The sequence below is a fragment of the Wyeomyia smithii genome, chromosome 3, assembly GCF_029784165.1.
Source record: "Wyeomyia smithii strain HCP4-BCI-WySm-NY-G18 chromosome 3, ASM2978416v1, whole genome shotgun sequence".
NCBI lineage: Eukaryota > Metazoa > Arthropoda > Insecta > Diptera > Culicidae > Wyeomyia > Wyeomyia smithii.
Genome location: NC_073696.1, coordinates 196,964,765 through 196,990,394, shown reverse-complemented (window position 1 = coordinate 196,990,394; position 25,630 = coordinate 196,964,765). Strand labels below are relative to the sequence as shown.

Sequence of the window (25,630 nt, the reverse complement as noted above, 5' to 3'; positions counted from 1 at the left end):
GATTGCTGGTAATGAAATAATATCAAAAGTATAGTTAAATGAAACCTGTCATTGTTTGCGCATTAATTTTAAATTTTATTGGAGCTATTTGGTACTTCAAGCAACTGGTCTCTATTGCCTCCGAAAGGTGAAATTTTTGTATATTCCGAAGCTATCCTTGGGTAAATCATTTTCTAGAATTTGTCATGTTATTTAAATGTGCTCCGTCGCACGTTTCAACTTGATAAGCCTGGGATAATTGAGTTTTCTACGATGCCAAGCGCACAACAGAAGCCGTTTTAAGATAATATCCCGCAATTCATCGTTGTTCCAATAGACGTTTTGATGTAACCAATGCTAGCAAGTATCAACCTAAAAATAAAGTAGTTCATACTCATTTATTGTGTCTATGTGATATCAATATACGTGAAGTAGAAAGCTTTGATAATGGTGAAGTGAACAAATATCAAATTTGAATAATATCATAAAAACCAAACTTCACTGCATCAGCACTGCGATAAAATGCTAACGATTTTTCATCTCGGTTAATGGCAAACAAACATGTTTAATGGAGAAAATACAACTGAATAGTATACCCAAGACACTCAAAAGAAAACTAGTAATCGCGCATTTCTTGTCATAGTCCAAGATTGCGAATGCAAAATTTCTATAGCCGTAAGAATGGGGAGGAAGCAGCAGTGAATTTATTCTTTGCAAACTTCTTACTCAATCACTGTGTCAATTTGTATAAAGCAAATCTCAGAAGGTGTGTTTCTTATACATATTGATTCTGCTGTATCGTAGTGGCGCGATAAGAAGAAGGAGGAGTATAAGTAAACCTTCATTATTTTTAAACTGCTGAATAGTTTATCATGAAAGTAAAATAAAACGGTTTCCGAGTAGCTGACATTGTTAAGGTGGGGACGATACTTAACCTTGATTAATTTTTAAACAGCTGAAACCTGTAAAATAAAAATTGGTATATTTGTACATCTGAGTTTGGTGAGAGATTCTGTGACGCCATGCGTTTATTCATTTATGAGATAGTACATGCAGGGGAAAGACAAAATGATAGAGACAGGCAAAATTTTGTCAATTTCGAAATAGCCAGCCAGAATTTTACGGAAAATGAATCAATTTTGATGAAACCGGTTTCATTTTACTAGTATTACTTGAGAACTCGACATGACCAATGGACACCGGAAACATTTCGGATTCTAGGAGTGTGTATCAAAATGTGCATTTTTGCAACGCGTAGAACTTCTTCTGACATCTTGTTTCTTTTAGGTTATATGTTTCTAATAAACTAGAATTCATTCCTAGTTCATTGGTACCCAAAGGTTGAAAATCTGTCGAAGAATCACCGAGATGTTGTTTTTGGCAGTTTTTTTCTCTTGTTGGGTACAATTTTCCTTGGGCACTCTAGCAGGACGCAATGAAACTTTGTGAATGTGTAGGCCTTATTAAACCAAGCAACTTTGCAGAATTATTTTGTAAATTTATCTGAACTAAGATTTGAAAAGGTTTGAAATATTTAAACCTCGTTCTTTTGAAATAACAAATCTTAATAATGACGAGAGATAGAGAAAGCTGTCAATAGACAACTTCTAGAAAATTATCTTTACTTGTATTTAAAAATATTAAAAAAATAAATTTCAGATCCCACACTAAAAAACCTAAATTAATCCACTTAGCGGTCAGACCCAGCCTTTCTCATTCAAACTTTTATTCGTAAAAATAGATTTTCAAGAACGCTTCAATCCAATAAATGTATATTCACTCTTTAGGTTCTAAAATATTGATGTTGTAATCTATACATATAAAAATGCAGTCCGGTCTGTCTGTCTGATCCATATAGGCTCGAAAACTACCGAACCGATCGACGTGAAAATTTGTATGTAGGGGTTTTTGGTCCCGATAAAGGTTCCTATGATAGTTTGAAACCCCTCCCTCTTCTGGAAAGAAGGGGTCCAATACAAATGAAACATACATTTCTGCACAATTCAGGAACAAACCAAGCAAATGAAACCGAATTTGGCATGTGGATGTTTTAAAAGTGTAACAAATATGTCCATAATGGTTCGACGCCCCTCCCTCTTCTGGAAGTACATGTTTCTGCACGAATTTCTGAACATATCGCGAACTAATCAACTAAATGGAACCATATTTGACGGGTAAATGTTTTCAGTGGTAACAAATATGTTCCATAATCGACCTCAGGCAACATTTTGGAATGTAAGATAGCAACTTCCGGTTTCTGGAAAACAGCCAAAAATGGACAATTTCCACCCAATATAATAATATCCGGATACACAGGAGCTATATTGGAGGAGATACACAGGAGCTATATTCGACCACAGATACCATTTTGATTTCTAAGATGGCGACTTCCGGTTTCGGAAAAACAGCAGCAAACGACCAAATACCACCCAATATGGGTATTTTCGGAATCGTAATGATGCACTGGAGCCACAAATCGACTTCAGACACCATTATGAATTGTACGATGGCAACTTATGGTTTCTGGAAAACAGCCAAAAATGGCCGATTTCCGTCTAACATGAGTATCTCCGGATCTAAAATGATACACAGCAGCTGAAATCGACCAAAGACCCCATTTTGGATTCTAGGTTGGCGACTTCCGGTTCCTAGGAAACAGCGGAAAATGATCGAATTACACCCAATATGGGTGTTTTATTAACCAAAATGACGCTCAGAGGCCACAAATTATCTTAAATACCATTTTGAAATCCAAGATGGCGACTTCCGGTTTGTGAAAAACAGCCTAAAATAACCAAATACCATCCAATATGAGTATCTCTGGAACCAGAATGATGCAATGAGCTAACAATTGACCTCAGGCACCATTTTGAATCGCTAAATGGCAACTTATAGGAAACAGTCGAAAATGATCAAATAATACTCAACATGTATATTTCCGCAATCGAGATGATGCATAGAAACCAAACGTTGACCCTTGACACCATTTTGAATTTAAAGACGACCACTGTTAGTTTCTGGAAAACAACCAAAATAACTAAATTAGCTATTTTATATGGGTATTTCCGGTGTCAGATTGATGCCAGAAAATTTGCTGAAAATGACCGAATACCACCCAATATCAGAATCAGAATTAGGGCGATGTACAGAAGCCAAAAGTCGAGGATGTTGTCATTTCGACAAAACCAATCATTTCAAACGATTTGTCTTTTGACTTTGATCATATCCTATGGCCGATTCGTCGTGCATTTCTTTATTCATTTCGTCAATCAGAAGTAGACAAAATATAATATTCTAATATTCTAATACAATGTTTACTTACAAACTTTTTTTTCAATAAGCGTTGCGATTGCGTATTGAGCTAAAAAAGTGTTTAAGTTCATGCCGAGACATTGTAAATTGTAGACTCTAAACACATCGCCAGGAATCAATGAATTTGGAACGTTAAAATAGTACAAAACCACATTTAAATTATGTGGAGACCACATATATCAATCAAAGCAGGTATAGTTTTAAATAGCCTTTGAATTTCTTTTCTTTCCATAACTTTTGAGCCACATATCAAATTGTTATGAAGTTTGTTATTTGTAACTTCGAGAGATGACTTGTTCATATGACACTAGTTATGTTCAAATAAGTCATGTAATCTTTGAAATAATAGACTTTCGTTGTTTTATTAACAATGTAATACATAACGGTGGCTTAGGTTCAATTATAATCAAATGAATGGGAACGTATAGGGCAGCAAAACTTTGAAACCACGTGTTCAATCATAATTCATCAGTTAACCTTTAACTAGCCCGCTCATCTGATAATAATATTGATCAAATCGGTTGTGTAGTTTCTGAGATAATGAAGTTTCGTGATTTTCACATCTTGGTACTTTACAGACGAAGTTACAGTAAAATTCAATAGGGTGTTACGAGACAGCTAGACTAATTAGTTGACACTAATTTTGTGGAAATCGGGTCAGCCAGCTCTGAGAAAAATGAGTGAGTTCAAGTAATCTTCGAAATATGTTCCTTTTCAAAGCTGGATTTCACATTTTTAAACATAACAGGCAAAGTAATAGTCCGATTGCAAAACAAATCAATAGGGTCTTATGGGGCAACTAGACCTTCCATTTGACACTGATTTTATGAAAATCGGTCCAGCCATCTCTGAGAAACATGAGTGAGATTAAGTAGTCTTCAAAACACGTTTCTTATCATAACTTTTGAACCACAAGTTCAATCTTTATGAAACTCAAAAGCTAAGGGTTAAATTAGGTAGCCCGTTCATTTGAAATCAATTTTGTTCAAATCGGTTGCGTAGTTTTTGAGATATTGATGTTTCATGATTTTCACATTTTGATACATAACCTCTAAACTAAAAATCCGATTACAATGATATTTAATAGGGTCATATGGGACAATGAGGCCTTTCATTTGCAATTAATTTCATGAGAATCGGTCCAGCCATCTCTGAGAAAAGTGAGTGAGAATAAATATGTGCACATACACACACACACATACACACATACACACACACACTCACACACATACAGAAAATGCTCAGCTCGTCGAGCTGAGTCGAGTGATATATGCCATTCGGCCCTTTGGAGCACTTTTACACTTTCGGTTTTGCAAGTGATTGCTATACCTTTCTAGGAGAAAGGCAAAAATATAATTAAAAAAAAAAACAAAAAGTGTTTCTAACAATATCGGTTATTAAATTTTTTTTCAAATGGAGGTTTTTAGATAGACAATTTAGTTACCAAAAACTCTTCATAACAAACTAGAGTGGAAACTCTTAGAGAAAAAAGCGGTTCTAACAAAAACTGTTTCGTGTGCTTTTGGGTACGACAACAAAAAAACTGCAAAAAACATACTTAATTAATTCATATCTCGATGGTTCCTTGTCGGATTTTCAACCTTAGGGTACCAATGAACTCGGAATGAATTCTAGTTTACTTGTAACATGTAAACCTAAAGGAAGCCCCCCCAGCTGGTCTCGAGGTACGATGCTGGCCTAACAAGCCAGTCGTCGTAGGTTGGAGTCTTGACTCGGGAGAGACTGTTAGTGTCAGTAGGATCGTAGCGCTAGCCCCGCAATTGTCCTGTATACTTAACAGTTGGCTGCGAAGTCTGTGTATAGTAAACAGAAGGTCAAGTTCCGAATCGGAATGTAGCACCAAGGCTTTGCTTTTAAACATAAAGGAAATCAGGTGTCAGAAAAAGTTCTACGCGTTGCAAGAATGCACATTTTGACACACACTTCTAAAATCTGGAACATTTCCGGTGTTCGTTGGTCCCGTCGGATTTCCTAGTAATTTTTGGAAACAAGAATAATTTCCCAGTAAAACGAAACCGGTTTCATTGATATTGATTCATTTTTTCGTGAAGTTCTGACTATTGAAAAATTGACAGAATTTTGCCTGTCTCAATAATTTTGTATGTTCCATCTCATAAATGAATACATGCATTGATAAGGGAGGATAATTCTGTTTTTTTTTGTACTAAGTAAGAGTGGTAAATTGGTGTTACTTGAAACCTTTAAAATCGTCTTTTTTGTTCGCGTTGACATTTTTGAACAAAGAAAATTTTAAAAGCGTTTTTTTGTTGTTTATTTAACCAAAAAATTCTTAAAAATACAAAGCAATGTCAGCAAAACAATAGCAAAAACAATTTCAAATCCAGCTCAAAACTACATGGAACATAGAGGCGATAAATGAAAAGAACTCCTTTAAAGTTCTTCCTGAACGGACCAAAAGAACAGAAATAGCGAAGCAAAAATTGATTCAAATTTTTGCTGTGAACGGTTCCGGAGTTGGAAGTGATTGAAAACGAAAATTGTTTCACATATTGCTAAAACTTTGACGTAGAATTACGTCTTACGGCAACATATACAGGGGACCAATTTCATCACAGGGATCCATTTTCAAAAACCAAAAACATCGAGAGCGTCACAAAAATTGTCCATTTTCAACCGTTTTAAGCTCAGTCAGTTTCCAACCGATTTTCGTCATTTTTGCAGTAATCGATTGGAAAATCAACCAAGCACCCATACAAATGCAGAACGTTGTAATCTGATTGTTCGAACGATTGTACTATTGAAAATTGTCAAGCCTTGTCGAAACGCAAATGTCGACGTCTGATTGGTCGCACAATGCTTCTTCCCCAACAAGGTCGACAGAATATACCTAGTTGACTAAGAATGCGCGCTTTGTGTTTTATGTATAATTTATTCCATGATTGTGCCGATACCATAAGGACGTTGGTTGCTGATCGTGAAGAAGAAAGAAAAGCCGGGTTTCAATTTCTGGCTGATCGCGCTGGGCGCGTTGATACTTAAGCACCTGACTATCTGGCGGCTGTTATGGAGTTTTCGGTAGCTGCAGAATTATTGGAAATGGCAAGCAATTCTACTAAAGAAAACGGGAGAATTAGAATCATCGGCGAATGGTTATCCGAAATGATGATAATTGAACAAACTTGCCAGTTTGTTACTGTTGTCAAATATAATAGCACCTGTTGGTGCTCCATAATTATGTGATTGAGGTAGTTAAGATTTTTCATCATTTGTAACAGACGGAAAAATTCAACATTGCCTCAAGAATGTGTTGGTGGCCGGTTGTAATATATACTTGTTCTAGTGCTGGATGGCAGCATATAACAGAAATGCAGCACTTACGCTATTGCGTCTTAAAACAAAACGGTTATAGTCCGACATCACAGCAGAATTTCCACCTTCATACTCATGTCTACCGTCGGCAGTATCAGACACGCAACAATCTGCTTCCATGCGACTTTAGTCACACCTATTTTTCCAGTTATCCCATTCCACAACGTGTGAAAAATCTATGTCAGAGCGGATATCGCGCGCTATCTGGACCATGAAGCTTTTATGCGATAATTGAATGAAATTTGCAACTGCAGCAACCAGCCTTTTTCAAAGCTACTAAATGTATTTGAAAGAGCATAATGAATGGCTATTACTAAACTGCAACTTTGATTGCAGTTTGATGCTGCTGCAATTGCGCAGCAGTGTGATGTATATTACGATTCATCGATACTGTGCATCACAAGCGGTATATGCAAAACAATGCGATTCCAAGTAGAAAAGTTCAGCAAGTTCTGCTCACGGTGCTGAGTCCGTTTTAGAAAATTCATAACACTTTATTAACAAGATGTAACGTCTTGAAGAAGACGGGTTTTGCTTGACATCACAGCAATATTTCCACCTTCATGCTAATGTCTACCGTCGGCAGTATCAAGCACGCAACAATCTACACAACCGTTCCATGGGACAGCTTCAAAAAGGCGATGCAAACGGTACTAAGTGCGTCGTTTTTCCACTACGAAGAGAAGGTCTACAACCAATGTTTTGGCGTCCCAATGGGCTCACCTTTATCACCTGTAGTTGCAAATATCGTTATGGAAAAACTGGAACAAGAATGCATGGCAAAACTACATCACAAGGGAATCTCGTTGACAACTTACAAACGATACGTTGATGACTGCTTCGTGATAGGGAAAGAAGACGAAATTGATGCCGTTGTACGTGAATTTAACACGATGGAAATGTCACTCAAATTCACGGTGGAGAAGGAACAATCCGGTTCACTGAGGTTTTTGGACATAACACTAACAAGGACAGAAGCAAAAATAACGAAAATGTGGTTTCCGAAACACGAAAAAGGTCGGTACCTAGACTTCACATCGGAAAGCCCATATGCCCACAAGAAAAACTCTGCAATCGCACTTTTCGACCGAGCAATTAAACTGACGGACGTCGAGAGCAGAGTTGTAAGCATACAAAAAGCTAAATCGATACTACTGCTGAACAACTACCCGACACATTTCCTACAGCGAATACTCAAACAACGAGTCCATGCAGCGTACAATACTCTCGAAGATAGGCGGGAGACCAGAGAGAGAACAAAATATGTATCGTTACCGTATATACCATGTCTGAGCGAGAAGGTGGGTAAAGTACTACGCAAACATAACATCATCGCGTCGCACAAACCTCGGGACCAAGTTAAGAACACTGTTTTCTCAAAACTTAAAGACAACATACCAAAAATGCAAAAAACTAACTTGGTATATAGCGTACCATGTGGAGCATGTCCAGACAAGGAATACGTGGGGCAAACTTCACAAACGCTGGAAAAGCGCCTCGCCCAACATCGATATGACGTACGGAGACAAACAACTACAACAGGCTTAGCGCAACACGCAATAGAGAACGGACACGAGTTCGATTTCTCCCGCACTCGAATACTAGAGCAGATTACCAGAGAGCAAAGCAGAATATCGGCGGAGGCTCTCCACATTAAACTGAGCGGGAACAGATCAGTGAATCTACAACGCGATGCACTGGGGTTCTCCAATACATACATTGGCATGGTTAAAAAACTCAGAGAGGTGTACGAGAACAAAAATCAACCTGCTGATCGACAACGCGCGCAAAATGAGAATGGATAGAAGTTAGAGGGATCCACACGGTGATGCACACGAAAAAAAAAAATAGTTTGTAAGTCTTGTAACATTTGTGATATTTCGAAGAATATGTGACATTATTTTAATTTGTATTTTTTTTTTCGTATAATTAAAGTTCTGAGGATGGCTGAAAAATTAGTAAGCTGAAACGTAAACTATTTAGTTGTTTTGTTTTAATAAATCTCACCGAAAAAAATCAATTGAAACCCGAAAAGATTAAAGTTACGGTGATTCGAACCCGGAGAACATAAATAGTTTGATCAAGAAAAATGTTTTTCATAAATGAAATAAAACAAAAGTATGGAGTGGTAACGGGAGCCATAAGCAAAGATTGGCTCAAAACAGCAGTGAAGATGGCGAGAATAAAAAATCGTATAAAATTTCTGCTGAATTGTAGACGTTGCAAATTAGTCCCAAAGTGCCTTGACTACAATGTGAAGATAAATCTTCATTGCACAGTGTCGCAAAATGAGATAAAAAATCTGGAACGTAGGCAGAAAATCCGAATGATAAGTGTAGTTATAAAAGACAGTAAAAGGTTACTGGATAATTTGAAGAGAAAGAAGAACTATCTATCACACAAAACACGTAGTACAATGGCTGAAGGGGACTGGAACAAAGCCCACGAAATGGTGGAAAAAAGAGCCGCCAATACGTACCAAAAATCAAAAAGTACGGAAATACGAAAGTTGAATCAACTAAAAAACGGGAAAGTTCAAGCAATTCAACAGCACCCGGAATGGGTGGAAAACACAACGGGAACGGAGCTACCAGATTACCTGGAAAGAACACTACGTCTAGGACCGAACTTCAACATACAGAATAAGACAACCATACCGTACGTTCAATTCGTGGCAGATGTAGAAACAGCGATCAAAACCATTCCAGAAGCGGACGAAATAAGGTCAGATGTCTCAACCATGGTTTCAAACTACATCAACTATCAGAAACAACCACGCACAAAAGAAAATAACTGGATACATCAGGACATAATGCACAGCCAACGCTTTCTGAAACAACACCCCGAGATCTGCATAACCAGAGCGGATAAGGGAAACAAAACTGTGGTGATGACGACAGACGAATATCGACAAAAAATGACGGAGCTAGTAAGCGATGCTGCCACATACACACTACTGAAAAGTAATCCATCGAATAAAACACTAAAGAAACTGAACGACATTGTAGAGGAATGGTGGGTAGAAGGGCATATAGAGACGTACATCAAAAACAAACTAAAAACGTTTCATTCCCATCCACCACGTATCTACGGCCTACCGAAACTACACAAAGAGAACCGTCCGCTCAGACCAGTGGTATCAACAGTGGGATCTGCCACTTATAAGATGGCCCAATACATGGCGGGGATTCTCGAAAACCTTGTGGGGAAAACACAGTACCATATTCGGAACAGTTTTGATTTTGCGGAAGAAATTTCGAATATAGAAGTACCGGAGGGATGCGTGATGTACTCTCTAGATGTTGTTTCTCTTTATACAAACGTACCTGTGCACAAAGTATATGAATATATTGAAGAGAAATGGCACCAGTTGCGTAATTACACAACCGTTCCATGGGACAGCTTCAAAAAGGCGATGCAAACGGTACTAAGTGCGTCGTTTTTCCACTACGAAGAGAAGGTCTACAACCAATGTTTTGGCGTCCCAATGGGCTCACCTTTATCACCTGTAGTTGCAAATATCGTTATGGAAAAACTGGAACAAGAATGCATGGCAAAACTACATCACAAGGGAATCTCGTTGACAACTTACAAACGATACGTTGATGACTGCTTCGTGATAGGGAAAGAAGACGAAATTGATGCCGTTGTACGTGAATTTAACACGATGGAAATGTCACTCAAATTCACGGTGGAGAAGGAACAATCCGGTTCACTGAGGTTTTTGGACATAACACTAACAAGGACAGAAGCAAAAATAACGAAAATGTGGTTTCCGAAACACGAAAAAGGTCGGTACCTAGACTTCACATCGGAAAGCCCATATGCCCACAAGAAAAACTCTGCAATCGCACTTTTCGACAGAGCAATTAAACTGACGGACGTCGAGAGCAGAGTTGTAAGCATACAAAAAGCTAAATCGATACTACTGCTGAACAACTACCCGACACATTTCCTACAGCGAATACTCAAACAACGAGTCCATGCAGCGTACAATACTCTCGAAGATAGGCGGGAGACCAGAGAGAGAACAAAATATGTATCGTTACCGTATATACCATGTCTGAGCGAGAAGGTGGGTAAAGTACTACGCAAACATAACATCATCGCGTCGCACAAACCTCGGGACCAAGTTAAGAACACTGTTTTCTCAAAACTTAAAGACAACATACCAAAAATGCAAAAAACTAACTTGGTATATAGCGTACCATGTGGAGCATGTCCAGACAAGGAATACGTGGGGCAAACTTCACAAACGCTGGAAAAGCGCCTCGCCCAACATCGATATGACGTACGGAGACAAACAACTACAACAGGCTTAGCGCAACACGCAATAGAGAACGGACACGAGTTCGATTTCTCCCGCACTCGAATACTAGAGCAGATTACCAGAGAGCAAAGCAGAATATCGGTGGAGGCTCTCCACATTAAACTGAGCGGGAACAGATCAGTGAATCTACAACGCGATGCACTGGGGTTCTCCAATACATACATTGGCATGGTTAAAAAACTCAGAGAGGTGTACGAGAACAAAAATCAACCTGCTGATCGACAACGCGCGCAAAATGAGAATGGATAGAAGTTAGAGGGATCCACACGGTGATGCACACGAAAAAAAAAAAATAGTTTGTAAGTCTTGTAACATTTGTGATATTTCGAAGAATATGTGACATTATTTTAATTTGTATTTTTTTTTTCGTATAATTAAAGTTCTGAGGATGGCTGAAAAATTAGTAAGCTGAAACGTAAACTATTTAGTTGTTTTGTTTTAATAAATCTCACCGAAAAAAATCAATTGAAACCCGAAAAGATTAAAGTTACGGTGATTCGAACCCGGAGAACAATCTGCTTCCATGCAACACGGGGAAAAAACATTTTTTCCTTCCAAGCCGCGCAACACGACACAATACATGTTATTTTGTTGCCTTCATGAGAGTGCTATCGGTCCGGCTCGACAAAACGTCCACAAGAAATAATTTTTGTACATCCGTGCTACGAAACTGAGGAAAAACTTTAAAACTAAAAATAAAGGTGGAGCTTATCAAATGATCGCTCTGACCCAGAATGAGTGAGATGTATTTTTTTTTTCGAACGTTGTAGAATGGTATAACTGGAAATAATTTAGTCACACCTATTTTTCCAGTTATCCCATTCCATTCCATTAAAGCAAAAATAATGTACGAAACATATACAGAAAAATATATCGCTTCACACCATTAAAATGATTAACCCTAATCGAGTTTATTCCCAAAGCTATTGCAAAATTTTATTGACATAAGACAGGCTGTCGTAATTCTACGTTAACCTTGCGGTCGTTTCTTATAAACAACCTCTTCCACTTTTTTTTTGTAAAAAAAGCTGAAATGTTGATCTCATACAAGTTTATGCTAGAAATTCTATAGCTTTATAGCTTAAACCAGCAACTAAATCCAAATACCTACAAATGCCTCTATTGGGGAACCGCTCCTATATTCATCTCAACTGCCAGACTCATATTATCGCTTCTATTTGCCCAATTTACGGTAAAATTTGGTTATTTTCTTGTGAAGTAAAGCTTCTGATCACTTGTATTTTTCCTCTCGATTTTTTAAATTAAAATTACTTCCACTTTGAAAAAAAAAATGGAAAATTTGACGGTAAATTGGATAACTAAGAGCAATAAATGATTATAGATGTTGATACGTATATAGGAGCGGTTACGCTTTATAGCACAGAATAAACCAAAAGAAATAAAACCACAAATTATGTTTCGGAAGATTGAAAACACTTCTAAACACAGATAAAAAATAGACTATGAATACACTCTAAATGACTTCTAGCATAACAAAATTGGAGGCCAAAGAGGAAATAACCGAAACTTAGTTCAAAATTCCTGAAGAGAGCTTCTAAAATACGAAAATGGAAAACACAAAAATAAGAGATAAAAACAAAATGGACTTAAAAGTTATCTCAGTATGGCTAGATATTTTTGTAGAAGCTGAAAAGATATAATCTTTTCTGCAAGTAGGATAAAAAAGGGAAAAATACAACAAATTTCACTCAAAATTAATAAAAACGCTGCTAGAAACCAAACTTATTTCAATCGTTTTGAACAGAAAGTAAACCATTTGTAATATCAATTTCGGTTCAATAAGTTCTTACAAAAACAGAAAAATCCAAAACAATGAACTTGAATTTACCATAAAAAATTATCCCAAATTAACCTCATCTTAAAGGTTGAGAGGAAGCACAAATTAACTAATTAATTAATTATGAGTTTATCTCAAACTGATTTGAACTTTTTTTATTTAGATTTAGTCTAAAAGAAGGATAATTAGGGTATCGAACGTCTTCGTCAGTGGTTTTCTTCGGAAGGTTTTTGCATACGATTGCTGCCGAAGAAAACCACTATCGAAGACGTTCGACACCCTACTATGAAAATCAATAAAGATAATAACAAAGTATTCTAGATGAAGAAAAAAAAAAGAACAAAGTATTAAATAGACATATAATTTACAAATGAAAGTTGCTTGTCTTTTCCAAAATGTCATACATATCATAACACGCATGAATCTTTGAAGATTTTACGTTTTTTCTAGGTGACTAAGGGCACCAAAATTCACGGGAACGGTTAAAAAGTTATAATCTGTCATTTATTTTCATTTTGAGCCCTTGGTCAACATTGTGTTAACAAATGATCGACTAAAGCGAAAAACAATTAGTCTTCGGTGTTTTAAATGTTCTTGTAAACGAACGTAGAAGCGACGAACCCGGTGAGCCATTACTCTGCGACCTTTGAAGGACTTCCGAGCACGCAAGGGACACAAAAATTCATGAAAATGGTTGAACAGTTGTAATCTTTCGTATTTTTCCAGTTTAAGCTCAAGGGCAATACTCTTTTCGCCTTTGTCGTCCAATGTAATCTTAAATATATCGCTAGTTGAGTTCAATACTGGCACATCTCATAATTTTTGAATTTTCAATGGCAATTTCATCTCACAAAGCCCCGTTTCAAATTTTATTTTTTATTTTTAGATGTGCTTCTATAGCACAAATTTAAAAAATCCCAAAAAAGACGAAAAATCAGGTTGGAACTCGTACAACATGCCCATTACATATTGGACCCAAACAGGTTCAATAAAAATGGAAAGTCCTGAAATTCGATTTTTTTTGTGAAAATGACATAAGAAGTTTTTGACGCTAATTTCCAAGCACGATCTCCTACCATAATTTCAAAGAAATTTCTCTGCTGGTGTCGTTGTCGGCAGTGAGCCCCGGTTCACGAACTCGTCTGCCACCTCGATTTCATCACCGCTAATATGAATACCTGGTGGAAGGTTGTCAATGTCTTCTCTGGAACCTCTTTCTCTCATGTATTTAGTCTTGATGAGTTCATGGTCAGTCCAATTCGCCCGGCTCGTATTAATACCCGCCCTTCCTTATTACACCTTTCAAAGCGATATTGAATATCAAGTACGATAATCCATCACTTTGCCGTAACCTTCGTCGAGATTCGAGAGGATTCGAGAGTGTCTCCAAGACTTGAACTACTGCGTCTATAATCTGCCATAACTGATCTCGATTGATTGATACGTACGCCTATTTCATGTCGACGAATCCACTCCTTTGGTACTAACTCCTCTTCCCAAACCGTGGCAATAATGCAGTGTAGCTCTTTAGTCAGTAGTTCGTCACCGTGTTCCAATAGCTCGCTGGAGATTTGGTCATCTCCAGCTGCTTTGTTGGTTTTCAGCCGGTCGACATCTTCTTTAACATCCTGGAGGTCAGGGACTGGAATTCTGTCGTAATCCGCGCGTACTTCGAGATCTACTACCACTTCCCCAGCAACCACTGTTACGTCGCCGTTAAGGTGCTCGTCGTAGTACTGCTTCCACATTTCAATCACCTCATACTTGTTCGTGAGAAGGTTGCCGTCCAGGTTGCTGCATATGTCGGGTTGTAAAATTACTAGAAATGCGTTAATTTTACAAATACAATCAAATTTACTTAAATTAGACGTCTTTGTTGAAAGTAATTTAAACTTGCCTGTAGAAAAAAATCAGAAAACACCGAAAATCACAAAAAATAACAAATTTACATACATTACTTCTACGGTGAAAGTTCTTCAACGACTCACTGCCGAATCCAGGATACGGCTTCACATCGCTCGATCTTGAACTAGTCTTCTCCAATCGCCCTTAAAACTGCTGATCTGGTGTCCTCATCCAACGAGGACGGGGTCTACCACGGAGTCACCGATTTCTGTCGGGTGCCGCCTGGCCAGTCCACTGTAGTCTGCTGTATTTTATCTGCTTGATGATATCCGCATATTGGTATGCTTGGTACACCTTGTGGTATATGAGCCATCACTACAACATCCTATTCTCCTGTTTACTGCTAAGTATTGAACGCAGGATACTACGACCAAGCTCAAGTGCTCTCTCATCAAACAAACCTCATGATCGTAGAGTTCCACCGGAAGAATCAGTGTTCTGTAAAGATTGCAGCTGGATACGTAAACCATTGAAAGCCCTGTTGCTATTCGTTCCTTCACTTCGCGGCTAACATCTTTGTCACATGTCCCAAAAGTACCAAAGTAGACAAATTTACTCCAGAGATACCAATACTCGACGAGTTTCCGAACTCTCTACAAACCATCTTGTACTTTGTTTCGATAGAGTTGATGATAAGGTAAAATTCCCGTTACTTGCTCCTTAAAAGGCACGCATGCCTAATTCACTACTCTGCGGTCAATACTGACGACATCAATAACATCCACAAAGCCAGAGAGCAAATTAGACTCTGCGATAATATTACTTTTCACCCCAGTTCTTTGAACTACACCCTCTAACGCAGTGTTGTACAACAGATTTGAGACACTGCAACCTTGCTTCAGACCGTCCAACGTCACGAACTGGTCTAAAATAACGCCCACGGTGCTCCCACAGACAGTTATTATAAAAAAATGCACCAAAGAATCTGAGTATAACATTCGATTCGTTATGACGTCCAGAATGTCTGGTCGAAATTTCAAAATCATCGTACGGTACATTTTTGAGTAATGCCCTTTTGAAGGTAGTAAAGTACAAAAAAGTGACATAAAAACGACGAAATACTTATTGTAAAGCACGTTTTTCAACCACCATTTTATGAAATAACTTCCAAAATAGTTTCTTCACATTCCAAGGGTTATATTTCAAGCCATTAATAATTGGTGGAAAAAATTATTTGAAAATCCCACAGTGTACAGTGGTCTAAACTCGAAAAATCGTGATCGTTCTAGATTTGACTGTGAAAAATTGATTTTATGTACTCAATGTCTTCAGCAAAATTGTTTCATATAACAAGGCCTCACTTTTGGCGTTTTTAGTTTTTTAATCATTTTAATCATTATTGTTTTGATAATCATAGAAAAAGTTATAGACAAAAAACTGATTTTAAAGAGGGCTGTTCCACAAAAACTCTATTTTGTAGTGTCCAACGTACAGATAGAATATCGCGGTATTCAGCAATTGTTTATCTTTTGAAATTTTCCACAACTTTGCTGAAGGAAGCAATATGGTATATTGGAAACTAGGAAATTTTTTTTTTATCTAATTGTTAGGTGAATTGATTAAAAAACTAAAAACGCCAAAAGTAAGGCTTTGTTCTATGAAACAATTTTGCTGAAGACAATGAGTACATAAAATCAATTTTTCACAGTCAAATCTAGAACGTTCACGATTTTTCGAGTATAGACCACTGTGCACTGTGGAATTTTCAAATAAATCTTTTCACCAATTGTTAACGTCTTGAAATATAACCCTTGGAATATGTAGAAACTATTTTGGAAGTAATTTCATAGAATGGTGGTTGAAAAACATGCTTTACAATAAGTATTTCGTCATTTTTATAACACTTTTTTGTACTTTACAACCTTCAAAAGGGCATTACTCAATAATGTACCGTACGATGATTTTGAAATTTTGACCAGACATTCTGGACGTCATAACGAATCGAGTGGTGTACTCAGATTCTTTGGTACATTTTTTTATAATAACGGTCTGTGGGAGAGAATCTTACAAACAGAATTGAATTAATAGTGTTATGACCCGATAATTACTGCCATCGAGTCAAGGGCTTTTTATAGACCAGGCAAATTAGTCCGTCCAACTAGTCCTATGGGAGTTTGTTTTCGACCCAAACTTTCAGGATGAAACGATGGATTACACGCATTAGCGCTTACTTCATCCCAGCTTGAACGATTCACATCTTTTCCATCCTTCTTTAATTAGTTTCTATTTCTGTTGACGGTTCTATCTTCCTCACCGTTCAACAACACCTCGAAGTGTTGTTTTAAAAGCATAGCCTCAAGAGTGTCCCATTGATAATCAGGTTCCCTTCCCTGTCATTGAACATTGCAGAGCTTGACACAGTCCAGTTTCTGATTTATAAAAACTTCTGGTGTCGTGCCTGAGGAAGTGTTTTCCTGCTAACTTCTGTGATATCGGATACCGTGCAACGCACGGGCTGTTTAATTAAACCGTTGCGTAGTTCAGTCAATGGTCCATTCGAGGACAAAATTCCATTTTCACAGACAGACAGATATTCGATGCAACCTTTCGTTGCGTAGTCTGAAAAAGTATATTTCCTCGATATTCGTTCGCCGGAATAAAGTGCTGATATTAGACACCTTGTTTCCCGTGAGAGAAATGACGACGGCCACTTGGCGATGGAATAGGGCAACAAAAAGAATAGCAGCGATCAGTTCTCCTTTCCTGGTAACTATAGGTGACAGGGACAAAGCCAAGAATTGAAAACCTAGAAGACATAGAAAGCCTAGAATCGGAGAAGATAACAATTGCCGAAAAATGTTTGAAAAAGGAAATTTGTTCTCAAACGCAGCGTAAAGGGGGATTGATCATAAAGTGGGAAGGGTTTCGATAATTTCCTAGAAGCACGATGTCTAGCGATTTTAACATATGAGGGAATTGTATAGAAGCCATTCGTAGGAACGTTTTCTTACTTAAAGCTGAAACTAACTTAGTTTGAAGAGATTTAAATAAAGAAAGTAGAGTGAACAAGCGGTATGAAGGTCGACGTTTAGGTGAATGGATGGTGGGTTTTTCGGTTCTTTGACGTAGGACTACGTCTTTGTTTTCTATACTAGATTACATTTTGTAAAATTGAAAATGGAACTGGCAAGTGTTGCGTCTGATTTCAAGCGATTATAGCAAGCAAACGACTTAATGCATCATAGTCATTTATATGTCGGTAGATAGATAACATGTGTAACAATTGTTTGATATCGTCAGTTGAATTCAATACCGGCACAACTCAAAATTTTGCAGTTTTGAGTTATTGATGGCAAACGATAGCAAATACTATAAAGTTTTATCTCAAAAATACCCGTTTCAAAATTCACAATATTTCCAGAAATATAGTAGATGTGCCTTTATTACACTAATCTAAAATAACCCTAAAAAAAACAGAAAAATGAGGTTACAATTCTTATAACTTGCTGATTATATGCACATGATAGACCCAAACAAGTTCAATAAAAATGGGAAGTCTTAAAATTGTAATTTTTCACGCAAATGAAAAAAGAAATTTTTGACGCAAATTTTTGAACGCGTTTTTCTCGAAACTATGAATTTTGAGTTGTGCCAGTATTGAATTCAACTGACGATATAATGTTTAACATTGTTGCTTTACTGCTTAATGGTGGTAAAAGGTGAAAAGTTCCAAGGTCAAGCTTTCGCATACATTTCCCTCGCTGTTGGCTAGCTTCCCGAGCACGGATAACAATAACATGGACGGAATAAATTCCACTGCCTACATATTTTGACTCAACAAAGTGTTTTGTTCCGTTTGTCTTTCTCGAAACTGCGTGGCCACGCCCTCATGGCAAAAATCTACGCTGACCTCGATACAAAAGACTGCGTGGAAAAAATTCAGCTTCAGTCTTGTTTGTCACACATTAGCGCGTGGGGTAAAGCTGTTAGAGGTACGTGACATTAAGAAAAAAGAGCTGCATACGAGTCATCTTCCAGGCACTGCGGAACATGTTATCTTTATGTTGAATACGGCAGAAACAGTTACCAACGTACGCTGCAGGATATTTTGCTGGCACAGCTACTCGAGGGCAGAGTGGAGAGCAAATTAAATTATGCGCGACCAAGCAAAATATTCAATGCTACCGATGGTGCGATTATCAGCGTTCTGTAGCATACATTTCGAGCAGAAGATTATGGAATCGGTTCTTTTCAGAACTATAAATGCTTTAAGATAAGAGTTATGAGAATTTTCACAACTACTACTAGTGTGAAATGTTCATCTATTTCTTAATAATCATTTTCACAATAACGACCAGGGCGCACCAAAGATAAACGGTAGTGTTGCCTACGAATTGTTTATCACAGTAAGATATAACCCTCATTTCAAGCATTTTCACTGCTGAACTGAATGATTTTCCGGTTTAATTGTTTGTTTTTGCCCACTCGAACACCGTTATCAGTCAAATATTAGTAACGAAAATTAGTTAATCTAAGAACCAGAGTGATTTTCGCATCGGGAAAGCAAAACTTTCTTTTGATGTTTATGAAAAACACTCAGTAGTATCGAAGGTGTTTTGTTTTGTTTCTCTTTCTCTAAGCTGCGTGGCCACGCCCTAATGGCAATAATCTAGGCTGAACTCGATACAAAAGACTGCGTGTAAAAAGTTCCGCTTCATGTTACCTTTATTTTGCATACGGCAGAATATTTAGCTGGCACAGCTACTGGAGGGCACAGCGGAGAGTAAACTTTATTATCCGCGGTCAAGCAAAATATTCAATGCTACCGATGGTGCGATCATCAGCGTTCTGTAGCACGAATTTCTAACTGAAGATTATGGAATCGGTTCTTTTAAGAACTATAGATGCTTAAAAATAAGAGTTATGACAATTTTCGCAACTACTGCTAGTGTAAAATTTTCATGTACTCATGCATCGTTAGTTTTACAATAACGACCATCAAATATAAACGGTAGTGTTGCCTATGAACAGTTTATCTCAGCATATAATATATACATTTAGTCCTACGTTACCATTTCATACAACCCCTAGGGCTGTATACCTTGTTGTATTTTGTGATCATTTTGAAAATTTCAATCAATTCTTCGTTTTTTAAACAACGTTGACTGGATTGCGAGTGACTTTATGGAGGGCATTTACATTCTACGTAGACAAGTTGTACGTGTGGGGGGGGGGGGGGGGTAAAGGGGAGAGGGGAAAAGGACATTCCTTTAGTCTTTTATTTAAACTGTCCACGGAGGCCCATCAAGTACTACGTGCAGTGATTGTGACATGTTAAGCATATATACCTAAATTTCTTCGAACAAAAAACTTTAATGATAATCACATTGGTGAATTAACTCCCTGAAGAGATGGCTTATAGGACAATTATGCGAATAATGAATTTCCAAAGACATAATTCATTTTAAATGAATCAACTTTATCGAAGACGAGATGATTCCGTTTCATAGTTGAAGCGAGATATTCATGTTTTGACCGGTCCTGGCGAAAAATGCGACCCCCTCCCCGTAAAAGGGGAACGATTATGTGAAGAAATTTTTTTTATTGTATATTGGATATTACATTAAACAGATTTCAAATAAGTTGATCATCCGTCGAGATGATTCTTTTTCAGTATTGTAGGGGAATTGGGGCAAAATTGACATGTTGCTGACATTTTGCGTGGATCAGATACCTACCAATCGACTTCGGAAACTTTTTTCCTCAATATAAGATATAATTTGACTACCTCATTAAGATCAATTTAGTGGATCAATTAATGCTGTACATACTTGATATTATTTTGCTTTGTGAAATTAATAAAACTATACCAAAACTGTTTTCGTTTTGAGGTTTGTTTTTGTCTGATCTTAGATCTTGGTTGTTATGTAGACAAACTCTTAGAATTTTGATATTTTGCTTTAAAATAACATAGCGTCGAAAAAACATTAAAAATTTTCGATTTCTAAGAAATTCAAAATGGCGCCATTGTTGCCCCTCAAAGTGAAATGTGTCCAAACTCGGGAAAATTTGTTTTTTTTTGCATCGAAATACATCAAATATTATACACAGAAGAAAAAGTAAATTGTTTTTAATTTGTTGTACTGTGTTGATCTTATTTTTGTATCTCAATCTGACTTCTTAAAATTTCGTTACCCTGGAATCAATCACACGAAAACGATTTTTGAGTTTTATTTTTATTGCTTGTTGGTTACCTGAACAATACTACTAACTCCGGAAATAGTTGTTAGATGAATACTGTCGAATAGAAACAGTCTATACATTATTACGACACTGAGTCAGCACAAAACAGGTGAATTAATTCACGTTATATGAAGCCTTTCTGGGCAATTCTTTCAACATGCAACAGCGTGAGTCCTCTGTGTGCTCCAGATGAATAAATGTGAAAACTTTGCACATTCACCGCCGCTTGGAGACCGCTGCTGGACATTAGTTGCACAATATACAGTGACTGTTCGTACATAACGCGTAATAACGTAGATGGAATGGGATAAGTTTGTCTTATAAACTATACCATGACCGATTAGAAGCAACAGGACGCGGAATAAAAAAAAATGTCTTGATTAACTATCAACTCAGTACCAAAAATGGAACTTACAACTAACACAAATGAAAGCACATAACGGTTTCTAGCATATAAAGTGAAAATAATACACAATTTCACACCGTTAATAATGCACAATACAGAATCGTTTAAGCCATGTAAATTTGTTCGTTAAGTGATACAAACTTAAAGCTTTAAATATAAATATGCATGCAAATTAACAATATATTCAATCACATTGCATGTGAATATAATCCCACACGGAATATTACATGGTTTCCAATGCTCCATTTATGTGCATTTAAACAAAGGTAATTTTTTTTTACTGTCTTATTTTCGTCTTGTATATTTACATGAAACTTCGATAGACTTGTCTAACTCTTTCATCAGTCCAGAGACCGATTTTAACCTTAATAGATATCAAAACTCCCAATTATCGTGTAAACTTTATTTTAAATTGAATATCATTTCATTTATAGAGTCATCCCCATAAAATTTTTTTGTTGATTGAAAAAAGGATTTTCCAAAAACATTGGAACGAAGCAAAACATTTTCAGTACTGAACATAGAAGCTTCGAGACTATTAATTCAATGTACATACTAAGTTAATAACCGTGGCAGGAGGTGGCCTTTTATAGTAGCGAACAACGATCAAAGCAAATTGCCTTTTTGGAATCATCGAAAAATCATCTTCGCTTGTACTGGAAAATTGTTTTTAATTATCCTTTCAGAAACTAATGGATGTAAACTAAATGCGTGTAAATTTCAATGTTAAAAAATGAGCTCACTCAACCTTTTTTTTCATTTTAGTCTTAAGGCTAGGTATTTTTTATCGCACCTCAACGTGGTTTTTATTTTCTCTCGATTCATTTTCAGACACTGTTAGCCAGCATTAAAGCGCCGGATGCCGAGAGTAAATCGACCATAATGGCCATTAACTTAATACTGCAATTCCTATACTTCGAACTGCGCCATTCGAACCGCGTTCGGAAGTGGTTCCACCGGAAGCTGTCACTCGAGCTGGATGAATTAATCAGTAAAACCACCACCGGAAAACTGTTCGACAAGCTGTCGGTAAGTGTTATTTTTATTATTTCGACACCTGCAATGCACTGTCATTGGATTTGGTCGGATGGGAAAACGAATTGTCGCAAGATTCTAACTGATTTTTTTTTCTTTCTGTAGATTCGAGACCTCGATTTGGGCAATCAGTTCCCGGAAATAAAAAACTTTCGACTTCACCAGGTTGAGCTGCATCCCGAGGAAGATCATATTGAGAGTCTAGACGTTCTGCTAGATTTACACTACGAGGGACATTTTCGGTTGTCTATCGACGCTGATATGGTACTCGGCAAAAAAGGGTCACTGGATTTGAAAGGTTTGTAAACTACAGTCGACAAATTATATAGCGACAAATCTCTCTATAGCGACAATCTCAATGATTCCTTCTGCTCTATATTCATAAAAATTATTCGTTTTATCGCGACATTTCTCTATAACGACGGTCCCTTGCGATGTCGCTATAAAGCAATTCAACTGTATATTTATATAAAAATAAATCGCAACTCATCATTCCACTTTTCTCTTTACCAAACAGTCAAACAGGTGTCTGGTATCGCCCGGCTACAGTTTACACGCAAACCATACACCCATTGGTCTCTGAGCTTCGTTGGTGATCCGAAGGTGGATTTAGAGGTGCAATCGCAGTTCCAAGGACGTCAAATGCAATCAAACGTTTCGAGCTTAATATCCAATCAAATTCGTAAGGCAATACGACGGAAACACACTCTCCCTAACTATAAGCTGAGGTAAGATTTTTTTTGCATTTGCACTGATAGTTGCATTATTAATGGTTGAGGAGCCCAAGAATTATTATTTCTTCAGCAGTGTCGTGTTTCGCACTGTTCACAAATAGTTTTAGTTGTAGTTTTCACTGTATCTCTCCTTCACAGGTACAAACCGTTCTTCCACCGCGTAGAGGAAGACTACGATTTGAACGAAATTGTCCCGAACGGAACGCTGGAAGTCACCGTAGAGGAAATCAGCCGCTTGAATACCGCATCAAGATTGACTCACGTCTACTGCACCCTGACGCTGGCTCACATGCCCTGGGTATTTGCCAGACAGCAGGATGACAATAATCTGATCGTTTCACTCGATGTTGAAATTCACAAAGCTAAAAATCAACAGATCGGAATCGTGTTCAAGCAACAGGATCAGTTTGTCACCATCGAAGCGGTCATACCAAACACACCGGCGTCGAAGGCGGAACTTAAGCGTGGAGATCTGCTACTCTCGATTCAAGGGAAGCGAGTCACAACCATCAATCAGGTCGCCAAAGTTATGAAATCTCTGAACAGACCCATGTTTGTGCTGCGCATCGAGCGTATTGTTTCCGGTACGATCAAGAATGACGGTTTGCTGGATGATTTGGAAGACTACGAGGAAATTGACCCGAATTTGAATATAAGTTTCACTAAAAATTTGGACAACGTTCAGATCGGCTCTAGCATTGCTAAAGAGAAGGCAAAAGTTTCCCGGCGAAGTTCAAAGGAAAGCGGTGGAGAATCCAGCCATTCAAATACGCCTGGCAATACACCAGTGAAGCGTCCGGAATCAAAGAAAGAAGATCAAACATCCGGGAAATCGTCGGAAAATGATACGTCATCAGCAGCTAGTAGAAAATCACTTGGGGATAGTTTCCCCCAGCACGCATCGGTAGATTGTGAGTTTAACTCCTTCATACGAATGGGGGATTTGTGTAATTTCCAATTGATGGAACAGTTTTCGTACTTAAATGTTAATGTATTTGGAAAAAGTAGTGACGAGCATCGATTACTCGGTTATTTGAATATACCTGTAAACAGTATTCTGCTGGAATGTAATGAATCTCTACTAGGGCACCATTTGAAGAAGTATCCTTTGCTTCCACCGGAAGCAATTGATGTGTAAGTTTTTATAACTTATATGCGTGTCAAGCAAAGCTAATCGATTCTCCAATTCCAGATCAAGCCATCCGCTCTCTATGCAGTCAGGATTCGATCAGAACTATTGCTACGGAGATATCTTGATGTCATTTGTTTGGAGTGGCACGGCCATTTCCGCAGGAAATAGCAGTATCTCCATGAAAAGTAGCACGGAAAATATTAAAAAGCTCAAACTGATCAGTATTAGCCGGGGTTCGGCCGACAAGATGGATGACAATGACAAAAGTGATTCTCCGGTCGACTCGAAAACCCCATCACAGCAAACCTCACAGACATCACAACAGCATGACTTCATTCGAACGCATTTCCATCGGACCACACAATGCGATTACTGTGGCAAGAAGATTTGGCTCAAGGACGCTGTCCAGTGCCGTGACTGTGCCATGTGTTGCCACAAGAAGTGTATCAATAAGTGTCAAAGCTCCACGGTTTGCAATGTCGGCGATGCAGCACCGACAATTCCTCTAACAAGTTCTCAACCAGAATTTCGCGTGACTGAAGCGGATTCTCCTACAATCGAGATTGAGGACTTCGTCGATATTGTCGAAGAGGAACAACAACAGCAGGCAGCTAAGTCTCGACTGGAATCCCATCGTCAGAGTTTCAGCGATCTACTGACACAAGGATTGAAACGAGTGAATTCAGTAAACAATCTGGCAATTCCAATGGTTTCTTCCATGAACCAAAGTAGCAAAAGTTTACCCCCGACACCACAGCAAACACCGCGTAAACAATCACTTGCCGGCATAAACCCCAATCCTTTTACGGTCGTAGTACAGCGATTGGAAGGCCTACCGGAAGATCTCACAGACCTACAGATGGAACAGATAGTGGAATTGGTCGCACCGTTGATTGAGTATGGCTCTTCTGACACGCTGATGTCGCTGGCTAAAAGTTCCAGTAAAGCAATCTACGCCGAGTACGAGTCAGATGTGCGAACCGAGAAGATCAACAAGCTGGTGAGAGAAACGCGGTGCCCCGGAAAGGGCGCTTCCACTATGCCGGTTGCGTCTTACGTGTCTCCTTTCGGTATTCTCTTTCCAGCTTTCCAAGCTGCATATCGCACTGGACTGCGAAACTCTGAACCAATCGGTATTAAGCACCGCCAAGGGTGATTGCACCAAAGGTAAGATTAATCTGGCTCGGTTTTGGTTGCTTGGGTTAGCTTAATTCGGTTATAATTTTGCATATCGAGAAAGAATATTTTATTGATATTCAATAAGATTGGTCAGTATACGAAGAGTCCTTTTTAGTTACTTCAAGTTCGTTCCTTTATTGTAAGCAAATTTTAATCTTTTGCATAGTGATTAGAAGCCAGATGAAATATGATTTCCTAGTTATATTTTCAGTTCGATATACATATTTCCTATAATTATTGCTCTTATTTTACATACATAAAAGTATAACTTATATTTTGACGATTG

At 37.9% G+C, this 25,630-nt stretch overlaps 1 protein-coding gene across 4 annotated transcripts in view; it reads left to right on the top strand.

Annotated features, from left to right (window-relative positions):
- The window catches only part of LOC129726808 (PDZ domain-containing protein 8), a 67,665-nt gene that overhangs the window by 23,757 nt on the left and 18,278 nt on the right, over positions 1–25,630 (top strand). For all 4 annotated transcript variants that reach the window (XR_008728415.1, XM_055683929.1, XM_055683931.1 and 1 more), the window contains exons 2-7: positions 22,096–22,293; positions 22,405–22,597; positions 22,817–23,027; positions 23,172–24,167; positions 24,226–25,165; positions 25,251–25,332. Coding sequence is in view for 3 of the 4 variants with exons in the window: in XM_055683929.1 (XP_055539904.1) it covers positions 22,096–22,293; positions 22,405–22,597; positions 22,817–23,027; positions 23,172–24,167; positions 24,226–25,165; positions 25,251–25,332 (2,620 nt within the window). In the remaining variant the exon portion in view is untranslated. The remainder of the gene's footprint in view (positions 1–22,095; positions 22,294–22,404; positions 22,598–22,816; positions 23,028–23,171; positions 24,168–24,225; positions 25,166–25,250; positions 25,333–25,630) is intronic.